At 40.0% G+C, this 18,339-nt stretch overlaps 1 protein-coding gene across 1 annotated transcript; it reads left to right on the plus strand.

Moving 5' to 3' along the window:
• The first annotated feature begins 453 nt into the window (after positions 1-453).
• Positions 454-18,073, plus strand: LOC129113671 (transmembrane protein 164). The gene is made up of 6 exons (XM_054626098.1): positions 454-1,320; positions 9,729-9,778; positions 12,476-12,542; positions 13,907-13,985; positions 14,727-14,827; positions 16,518-18,073. The coding sequence occupies exons 1-6, from the start codon at positions 883-885 to the stop codon at positions 16,722-16,724; spliced, it is 942 nt and encodes a 313-aa protein (XP_054482073.1). The 5' UTR covers positions 454-882; the 3' UTR covers positions 16,725-18,073.
• Positions 18,074-18,339: the final 266 nt, after the last annotated feature.

Raw genomic sequence — 18,339 nt, forward strand, 5'->3', positions numbered from 1 at the left:
ATTCACCGGCAATTTACTTCTCAGTTGCAAGCGTATTAGGAGTTACCGGATGTTTCATGAACACACCACCCCAAGCATCACGTGTGTTGGGAGTCCTCGGTGGTTGTGAGAAGTTTTTTATTGCCCTCAAAGTTGACTCTCAGGCAAAGTACACGTGTTGGTTAGGTTTAGCCCTGAAGTAAAATAGAAAAAAGTCTACTATCATAAAGGTGCATTTGAAAATCAGTGGACGTTGTAAATACCAGCTGTGAATATTACTAATATTGTGTTAATAATCAAGTTTAAGAATGTTTTATTCAATTGAATTCCCTAATTGTACAGTTAACATCACTATCTCTATTGTAATGCGTGCATGTGATGACAGCAGTATGCATTCAGCGAATATTTTTGCCATATAAATCATCGAGCAACACTTTACAATGGAACGTGCTTTTAGCCTGAGAGGCTAAACTCGGGGCAAAATAAACTCCCCGTTAGTTCAGCAAGGTAGGCTTGGTAGCTAAGCTAGCGCCTCTCCGGTGTCCGTGCTGTTGCTAACAAACGCTAACTCAACCTCCGGCAAGCCGCTGCACCACTTGATCATGGTTGCTTGTTCCACATGATGCCTATGCCAAACTGAGTGTCAGCGCAAGCTAGCAACTGTGTGAGGTACGCGAAACCAGCCGGAGCCCGTAACGGTACCACCAGCAGCAGCAGCAGCAGCAGCAGATACGGGTAGTTTTGACCAGAGCCCTGCCTCCTGCTGCTAGCCGAAGTTCCTCCTCTGTTCCGTGGATGAGGAGGTAGTTCGGGGAGATAGCTAGCATCAAACGCGCCGAGGCGGTGGATACATGTCTGCCTCTCCACCACGAGACACGCTACGAAAGGGACATCTTGCAGTTCATGTTTCGCCAAGAAGTCGGTGTGACGTCTTTTATTCCATCTTGTTCGTATCTTTTCCAACACGAGAAGAGGAATATGTCCAGATATAACATTTACAGCCTGCTGGACTGGATCTACGGCGGGGTGGACCCGAAGTTCGAGGGCAACGGGGGCCCCGAGTGCGCCGCCTTCCTCGCGCCCCAGCAGCGCGTGAGCGAGAGTCTGGTCATCGTGCTCGTGTCCCTGGTGGAGATATGCGTGGCGCTCAAGAAAATAAACCTCTCCAAAGAGCTCAAAGTGGTGGGCAAAGACTGTTCGAGGGCAAAGGAGGATAGTCTGGTCAAGAACCTGTTGCTGGTCGCCCTATGCATGACTTTTGGAGTTGAAGTCGGGTTCAAATTCGCCACCAAGACTGTGATCTATCTGCTGAACCCCTGCCATGTTATGACAATGGTTCAGGTAAGGATGAGCTGTGTGTTTGCAAAGACTACGTGTATGTATGAGTGTGTGTGTGTGTGTGTGTGCACTCTCAGGATGGGCTGCTAACGTGAAAGTAACGTAACTATTTATCTCCTTGCCTTCCAAACAGAGATTTATGATTTATGTTGCAATATGTTATTTGATTTTGGCACTATGTTCTGTGGCTGACCTCACCCATCTACAGTATAGTGAAACACTGGTTGCTTCCTTAAGACGCCTATCAACATGCTTTTAATTGGAACCTTAGATAACTTGAAACAAAAAAAAAAGTAACAGACAAACTGGTTTTGTTTTTAACTGGCAATCTGATGTGTGTTTAAACTTTTTGCAGCGTTCACACGGGGTGTAAATGAGTAATAATCCCAATAAAGTGGGGGAGACAAAGACAAAAGTTTCCCCCACTAAACAAGACCTGTTGTCTCGAGTTGAGCCCTTGAGGTATGCAACAAGAGCCAGGCGTCATCTGATTTGAACCCATATGATTGTTTGTGGCCGGGCTTCACGTGTAACTTGCACAGGAAGCCAGCTGGGTTTGATAGATACAAAGATAGCTCTGTACTGACTGCTGTCGTGAGAATATACAGAAACCGCATGTTTATCCTCTGCCTCCTGGTTGGTTGACCTTCATAACATAATACATGATTGCCAACTGTGTCTTTTAATGCTTAGTTGTTGTCATACACATGAGTAATGGAGAGCAAGAGTAATAGTGATGTGTCTTCCTGATTATTTTACATTGCATTGGGGTAGTGTGATAGCCGGTGGACATTGATGAATAACTTGCTGTGATGAAGAATTGACCGATGGTAGCTAAATGGCCTTTGCGTATGGGGACCAAGGTTAAGATAATCCATTCCACGTCGGGTATTCCTCATGCACGTTGCCAGTTGAGTGTGATCCGAAGAGGAAATAAAAAGAAAAGAAACAAAACAGTTTAAAAAAAAAAAGAGAAAAAAAGGATGTGGTGCACTGAACGGAGGTGGAAGTTGCCATTTTCTTGTAACGTTTCTGTTTTTACTTTTGAAACAGGATAACAGAAAGGAGGAAGTGTTTCCATCAACAGGATGGCTCTGCAGGGATTGCCTCTTGGAGTTTATTTGTGAGGGAATAGGACCAGGAGCTAGCTGGAGATAGACTTTCTAGTTTCAGAAAAATAGGTGGAACATGAAGTGTAGAATGCATTCTTGCTTTATTGATGGTGGTGTTTGTGTGGCTTGACACTGTTAGTGCAGATGATTTCTCACAGAGGGCTTGACAGGGATTTCACATTTGTTGAATTATTTAGTTGATTGTTTGTTTCCAGGATGCTACTTTGTTTGACTGGATACGTGTGCTTTTATTGACTCATTTTATAATCCGATTCCACCCGCCAGGTCTGCATTACAGATTAACAGTATACGGGTGTGATACATTTTTAATCCCTAAAATCAAAACATCTCATAAAGAGTTCAAAGATCCTCAGTCAGACTTTTTTCCATGTCTCCTTTTAGCTTGTTAATCCAGCAAAAGTGCATAAAAGCAATGCTAGTGAGAAGTCTAGAGTTAAGAGTACATTTTACAGTCTGAAAAATACAGGCTCTTGTAAAGTTCCCATGTTGCCCGGGGAGATGTGCTGAATCGAGTGTTGCTGCATCTGAAGTTACCAAAGTCCTTGAGTAATCAAGGATTTACTCCCCCCGAAAGTGTCCATTGGATACGGTGGAGGTGGTGGGAGACAGGAGGGTGATGGCCAAGCTGTCATCCCTGATGAACAACACCTCTCACCCCATGCAGGACGCCCTGGCAGCTCTGTGCAGCTCCTTCAGCCACCGGCTGCTTCACCCCCGGTGTGTGAAGGAGAGGTACCGCAGCTCCTTCCTTCCTGCTGCTGTCAGGCTGCACAACCAACTCTGCTCCCAGCAGACCACATGACCACATGACAATAATAACATGACAATAAAAACCTGTGCAATACATTACACATTACACTTTGCAATAAAAGTTAAAAATAGTTAAAATAGTTGTTGTTTTTTTTTCTCTGTCTGTAAATATAATATTTCAGTTATTGTTGTTTTTTCTACTGTTTTTTTTTTTTATTGATTATTTATAATACTCGTTTTATTTTATTTTTATTTTTCATTTTTTATTTTTTAGCTTGTCTTCTTCTACTATGTCTCTTGTGTGCACTTTACTCTACGCTGTTGTAAGCCTGCAAATTTCCCCGCTGCGGGACTAATAAAGGATTATCTTATCTTATATACCCGAAAATAACCACTTCCGTGTTGCTTCTCTGCAGCAGGTTGCTCGCCCTGCAGAGTCGTTACACAGCAGTCTGTTTGATTGAACGCTTCATTAGCATCGGCTCAATTCTACATATTCAGTGGTGTCTCTGTCAATATTAATGCTCAACACAGTATACTTGTACTAAAAATGTAAATATTGAATGGGAAGGAGTCTCGCACCTTTTTAATCAACACTGCTGCCCAGATTATGCTTTCTCATGCGTGGAGTCGCTGTGTCAGTTGCCATTTGAGATCACACAAATATTTTTTAAAAACACACCAGGTGAGCCAGCATCTCTCAGCACAAGATGAGAGAGAGAGAGAGAGTGTCGTCACTTCGGGTTGAAGAGTTCAGTGTCTAGTAAGTGATGAGTGGATGCCTCACATCTGACAACATGGATGTCTGTTATGTTTTCCTCCACGTGTAACAAGAGCAGTCACGTTGCCACGTCGACAGACTTTGGACTGGATATGACTGGGGCTATATCTACAAACAAATCAAAGTAGCAGATACGAGACATTGCTTTATATGGGTTTAGTTATTACAAAAATATACAGTCTTTCTTTTTAAGTTTATCCTGATAGGTGATATCGCACTGCCAAGATATTTTGGACTTGCTCTGCAGTTGATAAGATTTCGGATGTAGCTCAATAAGTGACATTTTATTGTTTTATTATAGGGACAGACTTCTCTGGTGGAGTTCTAGAGTTGTACAACAGAATGCTAACACAGGATATTTATACGCATGTTTTTAGTTACAATACAACAAAAAGCTGGTGTAACATGTAAGTGGCGTAACAGTAATGTCAGGACTCCAGTTAGGAAACATAAATGTGATCTTCACATGTCAGGAATCAGATTTAAGACGCTACAAAGGCCACTGCCAATATAATAATAACCATGATTCATTCTGCCATCTTGAATGTTTGAATCTGCCATTACTGTAAACATGCACTCCAACACCGTGGATGTTCTTGGAAGATAGAGTAGGGAATTGAGTTTCTGTGTAGTGTCTATGGGGAGACTCGCCACCTCCTACAGGATTCTCCGCTCAGCTGAGAGTTTCCTTTAAACCAGACACAGGGCCCCCTCATCAAGTGAACTTTTTTCCCTTGTAGACATTGCCAGGACTCCGGTGTGACTGATCATATAAACCATGATAGATTCCAGGTAGGCTGATGATAAATACTGCTTCAGGCTCCAGGAAAAAAACTCTTTGATTCCAGCAGCAGCTCAGAACGGGTTAGATAGGAATGCTGTTAGTTAGCACACTGCAGCAATAAACATAAATAATTTGTGCTACGTCTTTGCTCTATAGGTGGAGAGCTTGCCTGTGAATTGAAGTACCATGCTGCTAACATACACTCAGCATCAATATAAGTTACAGTATCAACATTATCTTTTAATATAGCCTCATTTATCAGCTGTAGAGATAATGCCTATCAGAACACATTGTTGACTCATTCAGATCAGGCTGAACGCACTTTATCTACTGTATTACCAGATTGTATATAGGAAGTGTGGTTTATCAGTAATGAGTTCTGTCAATTTGTAAGTAGGCCTTTGATCTTTTTTTACAGTGTTTTGTTTTTTTACGTCACTGCTTGAAAAAGATCATTATACAGTCACAGCTGTGTTTCTACTTTGAAATAGTTCTGCTACACTGCAGGAAAAGTTTTTGGTCAATTTAAACGGTGATATACTTGCACTTTAATAGACGTGTGTGTGTATATATATATATATATATGCGCATTTTCACTTCCAGTCTTTTATCTGTTGTCTTTCAATATTTTCCTGAAGTTCTGTGAGATTTCTTGGTCTGGCCTTTTTGCCTCATCCTGCCAGCCAGATAAATTTATATTTCAGTTGTAAAATTAATTGAGAGAAACGACCATTGCCTTTAATGCTGCGACAACACGGCCAAGGCTGGTTTGACTCATAAATTTGATAATGCATGCAGAGAGAATCTGGGCCGCAATGTTTATTGGAGCTGTAGACTGAATGGTACAGGGGGACTCGTCTTGAGCTCGTTTTTCTTATTGCAATCTCTCTCTCTCTCTATATATATATATATATATGCATTTTATTGAATGATGTTTTAAGTCAACAAGTATTTATCTAGACAGTGTAAATGACTAATGAAAATGACATATTTTACTGTACATTGACTTCACTGTTGAGGTTATTGGCTTTTCAGACTGAATACAAAAATGGCACACCAGCTCTCTGAATCCAATCGTTTCCAATGACTTCCGCCGCAATAACTTTCCGGTGTGTTGAGCAATGTCTTTTTGTTTCCCCTGTAATTGTCCTATACTGCTCAAAACCTCACAGACATCGAGAAGCCGCTTCCTGTCCACACTAAGTAGCCTGATGACTAAATTGCTCATTAAAAGTGCAGACTAGCAGCAAAATTAAATTAAATGAATGAATGTTACTTTAATAATTAAGTTAATGTTGGAGCAACTCGCATTTGTTGATGGCATTTCTAAGAGCTGATGGCAAGACCTCAAACCTAATTTACATATAATTACCTACAGAGTAACATTTTTGAGTGTCATGAACATTTTAATCCATTTTTGGAGTCAATGCATTTGGCAATGATGACACTAAAAGCACACAACAGGAAATGCTGTCCCTTTCTAAAGGACTAAAACACCCACATTGTACCAACACATATTGTAAAGTCTTGATAAAATAAAATCATTGCCCAGTTCAGTAGTTAAACTATATGTGTAAACCACTATTGCTTCTCGACTATTAATAAGATTATGATTGTTGGGACAGCATCCCAGACGGGGATTAATCCTATTTCTAGATTGAAATGGCCTATGGATTTCAGGGACAGCAGTATGTCAACAGTGACATGAGAATTATTTGGAAAGTTGAACTATGGATCAACACGCACCAGACAGACGATTCTTTATTGACAGAAACAACTTGCTCAGAAATTTGCATGACATCCATTTTTCTTGTGTACAGTGAAACTCTTGTAGAGATAATGTCACTGGCTGCATTGTATTGCTGTCATATACAAAGTATATGTAAAGTATTGAGAGTTGTAAAGAACAATGTTCTCATGCAACTGTTTCCATTCGCAAAAAATATGTTTAGATGTTGCCTAAATATATCGAAAATATCTGCAAAAATCTATTTACTTTCTGGGCCGTGGGAAGTGTTCAATATTAGATAAGTAAGTAAATAAATAAGTAATTATGAGTTTTAAAATCACAACTAACTAACTAGGTATTAAAGAAATTATTTAAATGTTTTGATAATAAAATAATTCATATGAAATGTTCATGTTCATCATTCTTACTTTCCTTTTATAAATGTATATGTATTTATTTCTTATTAGACATTTCTATTTCAAAATCCCTTTTTCGAAAGGGGTGTTTATATCATACAGGTATTTTATCCTAATGCTAACAGGTGCTAAAATGAGTTGCAGTTGTTGAGCTCGTTAGCTTGAGGCAGGGGGCCTGTGACATCACGCTGTCATAAAAAGTGAAAATTATGAAATACTAAGCAATGATATGAAGTAAAAGTTTTATGGCCATACCATAAAAATGCCTTGATAAAATAAAAACAGATCTTTGAATGAGGCTATTACTACACTGCAATAAAAAAAAGATAATCCAGTTGGCTGTTTCCTGTTCAGCAGTGTTCTTATAATTCACCTCACTGCCGGTTGTCAGGTCAGCCATCAGTGCCTTTTTGGTAACTCCTGGTGCTCCCAGCTTCTAAAACTCAGGCTCTGTTCCTCCCCCGCTCTCACTCTCTTTCTCTCCCTGCAGTCACCCCTCTGGTTATGTGGCGCATTAGTTACTCCTCTGTTCACCTTTGTTTATTGTATGCACTTTACAACTGTCTCACACACACAACATGTTTACCCCCCTACACCACTGACACCACTTCACATGCCTTTAGATGTTCCGCTATGTATATAACTTGAAACGGTGGGTCTCCCACTTTGTCACGGCAGGAAGAGCCAGGTCGAGACACCATAAGAACAATTAAATAACATTATCAAAATTGATTTTTAATTAAATTGTTCATAAATTGTTAACTTCTATATTTTACACATTTTTGTATTTTAAAATGTATTTTTTACATTTATTTAATATTGAACATTTTGGGGTTCCATGTAAGAGAGCGGTTTGTAATTGGTTTGATGCTTCGACATGAGACAAAGGATCCGTCTTTTACAGTTTTACCACAGGCAGCGTAAACACACACACACACACAAACACACACAGTCAACAATGATGGCTGACAATAAAGGTCCTCTTCAGGAATTTGCAAGGACCCATGATGCATACTTGTCAGCTTTGGCAAACTATATTTATTCATAAAAGCAATATTAATGTCTTCTTTCATTCATCTGAAAGACATATGAACATTTAAGGAACATCTATTACTCTTACTAATTAGTTATCACAAGATAAAATGAAAGAAAGATTTAAGATGTATAGAGGGGAAAAAATGCTTTATCAATGGAAAACTTCTACATGTATTTTTAAGTGGTGGACTATTCATTTAATTAATCCTGCCTTGTGCTGAGAGCTTCTATTTTTTTGCAGATGGTGTCCGCAAACAAACTTCAGTTCTGTTCACAGTGCAGGTTAATATGAGTTGATGGGCGTGCTGCAGATCAATCACTGAGACGTATTATCCCCTGGCCAGTGGGTAGTTGTACAACAGATCTCAACTAAATTGCTTTCTTGTAATTCTGTTTCCAGCCTTTGCCTTCCGGGCAGACCTACTCTTTTTTTTTTTTTTTTTTTTTTTTTTTTTTTTTTTGTGTCAGATGGTGTTTCAAAGCAATCCATGTTTGCAGTATCCTCCAGGCCCCAACAGCACAGTCACTGAGCATAGATGAGATTTATAACTGTTAGACAATCCACATTGAAATCTGTATTCTCATTTGATTAGAAAGCCAACTTGTTGATATGAATGCTTTCAAAAGGGGAAATGAAGGAATTAGAAAACCCATTTTAAACTGGCTTCTCCTTTGTTCTCAGATGTTTATAATATCAGAGGCCTTCAGGTGGGGCTGTGAATCTGTTTGTTGGCGTTCTGTTAAATCATTTGTGATTCTGCAGTAAATTTAACCCGAACTCATAAGTTCAAGGTTTTGAATCTGTAACAGTCATAATCATAAAGTTATAAAAGCCTGACCAAAATGCATTAGTCCTTTCCGGGTATCAGACATAATTATCAACAGGAACTTGGTGGAGTGGGCGGATTCAAAGCTGTGGACCGCAGCAGCATCAGAACAGAAAACAGTCCAGGATTTATACACGTCCATGGTCATGCTTTTCTCTAACAGAAATTGATTATTTTCCTCCTCCCATTTCCACAAGCAATGAGTTGTAGACTGTTTCAATCGACAGCCCTGATTGAAATCAGGCAATCAAATATATTAAAATAATTGTTTGCGTTGTTAGAAGTGGGCGTATGAGGTACTTGATGTTCCAATGATGTTCCCAGTTCAAAGAAACAGACAGAAGTACCAGAAGCAAAACATATATAATCCACGTAAGAGAAAGGCAGAAATCAGTTCAATTGTGTGAAATATTTCTTATATTCTCACCGCTTTACCTTGTTGTCAGACAGCCCTTTCCAGGGTGAACTTAAGTCGTTATCTATTCTCTCTTCAAAGCCACAAGACTCATTTGACAAAAATAGTTCTTTCACCTCTCAGAACACGGGAGTTGCTGGTTTACAGCTGCCTCGATCGGTTCGATAATTTATGTTATTGTTTTATTTGACTCTGGTGTTCTAAAAGTTTAGTTGGGATTCACCAACACCTGCCAGTTATTTTAATGCTTTCAAATCTGCCATAACTGTTTGACCAGCTTCCTGGGTCCCGATCTGAATGGCTGCTTTTTGTTTTTTCTCATTGGAAGCAAGAAGCGCTCTGCAGTTGCCAGCGGGCTGCTCTGTTCAAGGCTTCTGCTCTTATTATATTAATAAAAACTTGTTAAAGCAATTTGTTCACTTTCTTTACTTACAGCACTGAACGCTTGAAGCGCTTGAAGCATTCAAGCTGTTCCACAATGACTGAGTTTAATGTGATAATCTGGTTTCTCATCTCTCTCTCTCTGTTATTTCCTCTACAGATCTTCCTGCTGGCCTGCCCGCCATGTAAAACAGCAATGGTTGTATTTAGGTGAGTACATTTACCCCTAGCTCATGCCTGTGTCTGATGTTATACTCAGTTAAAACAAACAGTGTAGATTTGTTCAGTTCTCATTATAAAAGGGCCACGACTCAGTCATCCACCCTCCATGTCAGCCTAACATAGGAGGAACCTTTGTCTACTGAATATAAAATAAATATTTGGCAGACAGACTCGGATTACACCCGGATTTTATGGCCGTTGATTGTAATGACTTGTGGTGTTTTATAGTAATGGATATGTTCTCCACAACAGCTCAGTCTGGGTAGTTAATTATTCAGGAGCATGACTGTGTTTTTGCCAGTGGGAACACAAAGTTGGATTTGCTCAGAAATAAATACAAGCAGGGTCACTTTGTGTCGCATTAGCTCGTGGGAGTCACATTGTGAGCAGCTGCATTGAGTCATAGCAGTTTAATTAAGGCAGTGTAGCAGTATTTAACCTGAAATGACCACAATGTAGGCAACTAATAATTAAATTCTGAGTTTGAGCAGCTTTATGAAACACTATTCCAACAAATCTCTCGTTTTAGGAAAACAAAAGACTTAAGTAGGTCACTTTAGAAAAAATAATATTTACCCATAAACTCAAGATGTTCTTTCTCATAGTTTATACAATACTGTTTCAGCTTACCGGACATTTCACGGGTGTATCCCATGAGAAACACTTTCATGATTTCTATCCTGGTTCAGGAGAGAGACAATTGTAGTTTGTGCAAACATGGCATTTTATCTGCACCTGGATAAAAAAAAATGCAAAGTGCCTAGTGTTTGTAGCATAAACCTAGATGAAGAAGAAAAAAAAAAACATGAACACCTGTGGTTACCTTAGCAACAGCAAGGGTGGATTAATACAAGAGCAAACACTCCTACAACAGAAATACGACAGAAGAAAAACTGGTGCATCTGTTTACAATGCAAATACACAAACTCTGGTTTTAATAGAGGAGTCGGTGAATAAACTACCTCTATCATGGCAGTAACAATGAAAAAAACATCATAGAGAGGCACATACATAATGTAAATATATTCACCAGCTATGGCAAAAAGAATACTGACCATTTAATAAATTCAAAATGCAGTTTGATTTCAGGAGAATCTTAAGCATTATAACTTTGAGAACAAATGTTTCCATCAAAAGCAAACGCATCAAATCACCATAACTGTGAGTGGGGTAAGTTTGCTACTGCCATTTTTTTCTTCTGGTGATCAAAGCTCAGTGAAAATGTGACTGTCTGACTGACTCTAAATATTTTTGGAGAGAATGAAACCACATTTTATTTTCCAATCTTCGCCGCCTCTTCTTGCATATATGAAGCTCCAGTTTTCATGTGCGCTTGACCATTGAAATCAACAGCTGGTGTAGAACAAACTGTCAGCGCCAGCATCTATTCAGGAACGGGCGACCACCTCTTCACTTTACACACAAGTAGCCTCCCTTCAGCTTGGTCTCAGCTCCTTTTGCCCACTATGGCAGACAAAGCATTGCTAGAGGAGCTAACATATATCATTACCGTTTGACAGCAGAATAACAACGGAGGCTTCATGCAGTCTAAGATGTGTACATTCAAGTTTGGATGCATGTCTGGGTCGGAACTGACTGTAATACTCAAATCTAAAATGAATTAATGACATCAAGTGATTACATTTACACACATTTGCAAATTAACATGTAGTGATCGAGATAAATGCCTCATTCCACATCATAACAGTATAGAGACAGACTTGACTTGCACATACCAAAGCTCCTTTATGGTTACATCCTTTTAAAATACAATCGCTTACTCACCGGGTGAAGGTTTCTTAATGATCAATAATTGTGGTGAATTTGAATTCCAATGAACAGGATTGTCTTTCCTAAAGAAAGGTCCGGTGGCCTCCAGAGTGACAGCTGGGCTCACTTGAACTGACATTCCTACAGCACTGCTGTTTTTCCCAGTGACCTTGGCTGTCACAACAGTTACTCTGGCTCATTTGACAAAAAGAGCAGTCACTTTGAGACGGATGCAGGGCCCGCACGTCGGCCCGTAAGCTCCTTGGCTTTTGTGTACGGTTCGCTCTCGGAATAATTGTCGGTTAAAAGAAATGTGCAGAGGTTAACCAAACATGCATCACACCCTCCTTCTGTCTGCAGGAGCAGACAGGCTGTGAATACGCTGAATGGTGAGTGGGATGGGAGCAGCTGAAGAATGTGTGCTAACCAAAGCAAGATTGTGTCTAAATGTTTACTAATTATGAATAAATAGCTAGAGTGGCTGATTTGTCAGAATCGTGACACAAGCTTTGCGTGATTTCTCAATGGATCGTAGACGTCTGGAGTCTTTACAACATACTGTACACATAGAAAGGGAGAGAGAGAGGCTGTGATTGCCTTCACCATCAGTGACCTGACTCCTAACATTCAACACTCTCACTAGGACCTGGCCCTGCCAAAGAATGAGAGACAGCTGCTGCTAACGGCATCAGGGAGCACTCTGATTGGCTTTCAGCATCACAGAACGTAATCTCCGCTGTCCTCCAGCTGTTCCTCTGCGCTTACATCAGCTCTAATTCAAACTATGAATGAATAATAATGAACCGATGTGTGCAAAGTGGTAATTATTGTTAAAATGTTTCTTGGGAAGGTGTGATGGAGGACGCGAGGTTTATCGTGTTTTTTTTTTTTCTTCTTCCCCCTGTGTGTTTTCAGGCTGCAGGTCCATATGCTGAACGGTGCATTACTGGCTTTAATGTTCCCAGTAGTCAACACCAGACTGGTAAGTAAACAGGACTGGAAAGTCCTCTGCTCTCATCTCCTGTCTCTGGAGTTAGCATGGATAGGTGTCATTTTTGACAGTTTTATCCCTTAGCTCGATTTGGTCAGAATGACTACTTTGTGAAATTGTCTCTCAGTCTTCTCTAAAATGTGACGTTTGTATGAATGTTTTAAAAAAATATAGTTCCTCTACTAGAACCTGAATCTGAACTTTAAATTCCAGCATACAGAGGCCAAAATGTCTGGCACAAAGTGGCAGAAAGTACGGGCTTAATCGATGATGGAAATCAGAGGGAATCAGTTCAGATCTGGCAACACTGCCTTCTTGAAAGACACTCACTCACTCACTCACTCACTCGCAGCAACAGACGAGGACCAGATGCAGTAGATAATGCACAAACGTTAAACTATACGCGTTTGCCTGAATTATATCAGAATTTGACAGTTTAAACATGATTCCTGCGAAGTACAATTGCTTGTACTACAGAACAATTCTCACTAAAGTTAAGCAAAGCTTTTCTGCCATAACTCTATTTCCTGTTAGATAAAGTGAAGCATGCCTTCACAGAACTGTGCAGCTGTGTAATGGTGGAGCCCTTTTTGAAATGGGACACAATGTTATTTGTCAGCGTGCCGTTCAAAACATTTTAACATTTATACTCAACTGAAAAAGCATCGTACCCTCAGTTATAAATGATATGTATTTAAAACGTAAAAAAGTAGTGGCACACATTTACAGAGAACAATAAAATATTTTAAATGAATTTAAAAAATGAAAACATATCTGAATAATTTATTTTATAGATTATACCATGAACAATATCTCAAGTTATCGCAGGTCTGTGTTGGTATTTTTTATTTAAAAGGTTGAGGAATCACTAAAGTAGTCCATTGCCTTCCTGTTCTCATTTTCTAATAATTTTCTTCTGAGGCTGAGGTGCTGATCCTAGGTGTACTTTAAGCTTTCTGTTGTCACGTTGTCACGCCCCCTAATGACTCCATTAGACTAGCAGTAGAACATTGGGCTAAAATGAGTCCAAACATCCCATCTCCCCGATTTTTCTTCCGTCTGAGTCTTGCTTTTAAGCAGCGCTAGCAACTCATGCGAACAGAGCACAGCTCAGACTACAGCAAGCTCCAGTAATTAATGCTGGTCTGAGGTCAGTGCATCAGAGCACTGCGCAGACAGAGTTCAGAAGTGGCTACTTGGTCTAAAAGTTTAAGCAAATCAGCAAATAACCTTCCCAAATGTTCTTCTTTATCTCTGTGTAAAATAGCAATATTGCTACAATGGGGCTAAGAATGAATGAAATTTCAGCTTAATGTGGGTTGTAAATAATATAAATCGTTTGTTCTCTCCCTTAGCTTCCGTTCGAGAAGGAGATCTACTACATCCAGCACTCAATGCTGTACCTGGTGCCTCTTTACCTCTTCAGGAAAGGAGGTAGGTGTTGAACTTTTTAGTATTCACACCCGTGTTCTCTCCATCGTAACGGACACCCACGGTGAAATATATCCCTCACATGCAAATCACACAAGGCTATAACACCATGACGTCTTTCATCCTCAGATCTCTTTCTTTTTTTGTTGATGATCTTTGAGTGGCTGTAGATACCGGCTTTGTTTTTGTCCGTTCGACCATGTGGGACATCACTGCTCACGTCGGCTACAAAGTTATCCGTTTATTCACGCAGACACTGCCGTCAAGGTGCCCTTAGAGTAACTCAGTGGTAAATGAAAAAGTTGTGCTGTGCAGCTGCTAGGTGTGTGTGGAAATGAGTACATTTCCCTGTAAATAGACTACAAACTACAAACGCGTCTAGGCAGGTAAGATTCCAAAAACTGGTTACACCCACAGGGTTTGGGGCTTTCCAAAGAAAGTAGATTTAATTGGTAGAAGATCCGCTGAGGGTGTTCCACAGAAATCAAACCTCTGCATGCGTTCGCCTCATAGTTTTTATTGTTCTAGTTGAACTGACATATCGTTGCACATTAAATGTCTAACCCTGGCAGTGCTCTTAGCACATGCCAGCAGTGAGGAAACAGGAAAAGCCAGTTTGACCACACATCCTGTTACTGGCTGTATAATGGCTGGCGTTGGCACGACATGATGCATTCTAAACGAACACTCTGTCTTGAACCCTCAAACCGCTTCACGTGTTTCATGAGCCTTTTCTCTCTGCAGGTGTGTACAAGCCTGAGCCTCTGGGGGACATGTGGTGGGCGCTGCTCTCCACTGGAATCCTGTTCCTCTACCACTTCCTCTTCTTGCAGGTCCTTGGCTTGGTAAGATGGAGCCCTCTGCTGGAAGTTACATGATACTTCACTTTGCAAAGAACATGAGAGTAGCGATCACACTGTTTCATGTAAAATGAAGAACGATAAGTCATTTATCCAAACATAGACACCTGTGTTCAACAGGTATGCATTAACATATAATGCAGTACAGTTGTGCTTGAGTAAATGATATAACATGAATAAGAAAAGTTTGTATGATTACACACCAATCTGACCGTATTGAATAAGAAACTCTATGAAAGAGCAACACAGTCCAGGCAATAAGTAAATATTGGTTATGCAAACACATGCTTACAGACATATAAATACATATACATTCATGTGCACACATACACACACACGCTTGCATATTCATATAAGACTTTATTTAAACAGGTATTCTCATTTAGACCTGTGTAAACAAAGGAATAAACAGTATAAAGGATGACTTTGCAACAAAATTAGCATTTGTGTATCAATAGCTCAAATCATAACCTTGAATTCTAGAGGAAAACTTTGTTTTTCTCACATAACTCCACTGAGAACCAAGAACCACAAAAAAACACTTTAGAACTCTCCTTTCTGCAGCTGGTTACATCAAAATGAATATCCTGTTCTGTGAAACATGCAATTATTTTGTCCACTCGCTTTATGTTGAAATTAGAGGCAGCAGCACAGGTGACTCATTGACTTTAATCCCAATAAAAGGTGTAGTGGCCAATTGTCCGAAAAATCCAAAAATAGACTTAAATCAAAGGGCCACTGACGCATCATGGGTTTGTGGTTTACGCAGGCAAAATAAGTTATTGTCAAAACAGAATTCCGTGTTGCTGATGATTTATTTGGTCCAACAAAACAAGCAAACAAAAGAACAAAGGTTATCCTGTCGCTGACTCTCATGCTCTGGTAAAAAACTAAAGGCCCACCCTGGTGCATGCTGGTCCTATACCTGCCTACTCCTATATGTAACCGCAGGTGCCCACAGTGTTACCCAATTCAAAACAAATTACCAAACCCAAAACTAAGTATACTAAACAACAACAAAAACATTATTAAACTAAACGAATGACCATCAATAGAAAAGCTATCTTAATAAATCAAACAATCTAACCTAAATAAGCAAACAACATATACAAAAGGTATAAATCTACTTGTATTAAAAGTGAGTTTCTAAGCTCAATAGAGCCGGGGGGGGGGCACCAAATAGTCTGCCTTATTGCAAATTATGCGTGGTAGTACACAAACAGATCTTAGCTATCATGATTGCAGAGACCAAACTCTAAATCAGAGAGGCTTCACAACGTCAGTTTTTACTACAGTGCTACTGCATTGGCTTGCATTTTTATTTCATTTTTTCCACCCTCTGCAGATATGAAACTATAATTAAACCACGGAAAATCTATAGAAGTCCAAATAAATTTGAGATGGTCACAAATGCAAACAGCAGTGATAAAATGAAGTGAACCAGCAGTCAAAGCAAACTATGCAGTCAGATAATGAGCTGTGGAGGATTTACAGGCCATAAACTCATCCTTCTGTAAATGTAATGATAGTTGGAGAAGAAAACAATGATAAAGTCAACCATGCTGTTTGCCAAAACCTCATTATCCAACTGGGTAGTACTTATTATTAATATTTCTATTAGCGTCACATTAAGGCTTATGCTCTCTCAACCTTACTGTCTCCGTTTCCCCTCCAGGCGACTGAGGTCAACCTGAACAACATGCTCTGCCCGGCCGTGTCCGATCCCTTTTATGGGCCTTGGTACCGGGTGTGGGCGACGGGCCACCAGACCCTGCTGACCCTCCTTCACGGGAAGGTCCTCACGCTCCTCTCGCAGCACACGGGCTCCGCCTGCCGCTGCCTGCTGGACACACTCCGACTGCGCAGCAAGAAGGTTGACTAAATGTCCACGAGGATGCACACAGACCTGGCCTTTCATTCTAAATGCCTGCTCTAATGGAGATTTTTTCTTATTTTTTCTTTCTTTTTTTTTTTTTACATTTTAATGCATCTTTTCAGACTGACCAGCTGTTTTACTGAAAGCGGTGAGCATTCGAGGGCCATCTATGTGTCATTATTTTAGTGTCGTTGTTGGCTTGCATACATACTTGCATGCACAAACATAATGGGCGTTTGAAGACTGGTAGTTTGCATTGTGGAGTTGGATGGATTTTGGCTCTCTTTCCCTTTTTTTCTTCTTTTTTTGGGGGGAATATCATTTTCCATAAACAACGTAAGTGAATTTGGGGGAGACTTCCCAAGCTGCCTTTTTGTAAATGTAATGTTCTGAGGACAGGAAACAGGAGTCACCCATATGTCGACACTGATCTGCAGTTGTTACACTTTTAGTTCTGTATGTAGTAGTTATGCTAGGTCATATGTTAGTGGGTAAGGCTGCCATTTCTGTCTCAAGTGCGTTTTTGAAACAGATTGTGAATGTGCGAGCTGTTGTTAAAGTTATTGCCTGTTTTAAAGCTGGAGGATTTTTATTTGTCATGTATGATCACCTCTGTGTTGTCATGACTGAAAATGCAGTTATTTATGGCGTCCCTCTGTTCCCCATTGACACCACACATGTACAGGGTATGAAAGCATTTTTTAAGTGGCCTCTTGTGCATTTCTGTCTCCAGCCTGTTCAGATCATTCCAGTTGTGATAATCAGGGGACACAAGGATGTAGTATGTGCTGAGACTCAAAGTGATGAATGAGGATTTATGGATCTACACTGGTGTGTAGTTTTTTTGACAAAATGTTTTTGTCTGTTATTTTGTTGCGAAATTGGACCACATTTAGTGGGGTATAATATTCAGTCGTTGGGATGAATGGGACATTTGCCAAGACAGAGAGGATCTTGACAAAATATGTATCGGGGCTGGAATCATGCATCATGACACTTGACTTGAACTTGTTGCTTGATTTTACAAGGCATCCTGAATTCACACGACCCCGACGACTATGTGACAGCGAGTCACAGGCTCAGTTTTGTATAAAAAATAAAAAAATGAATTGGATGATCTGCATGAGGTCACTTTGGGTCACGACCCATTCGAAAGAAAGTATTAACCAGCATTGGCGATTGGAATATTTAAGTCATGGTATATATAATTTCAAGTGTGTGGGGTGTGTGTGTATTACTGTAGCATATACTGTATTTCACTGTAAAAAAAAAAAAAAAAAAGGGATAGGACAAACTTTTGTATTTCTATTGGTCCCAGTGTATGTTCTGTATTGACAATAAAAGTGGTTTCAGTTGACCAAAGACTCATTGTGTATGTTTTGCTTTTTTCAAAATATCTAACCATTTTCAGGCTGTATTTTTCCAACACCTGTCTGTCCACTCTCAGCCCGTCACATGACTATACTGAAGCATAGTTGCTGCCGGACTCATAAAAACTCCAGTGTGTTTAGGAGTCAGAGTTAAAAAAAACTCCAGCTTCTGTAATGTATGTTTGGGCACACTGTCCTCTGTTAGGCCAGGCAGGTTAAAAAAGCAGCGTGTTGACTGATGTGAGCTGCAG

Source organism: Anoplopoma fimbria, chromosome 24 (assembly GCF_027596085.1).
Source record: "Anoplopoma fimbria isolate UVic2021 breed Golden Eagle Sablefish chromosome 24, Afim_UVic_2022, whole genome shotgun sequence".
NCBI lineage: Eukaryota > Metazoa > Chordata > Actinopteri > Perciformes > Anoplopomatidae > Anoplopoma > Anoplopoma fimbria.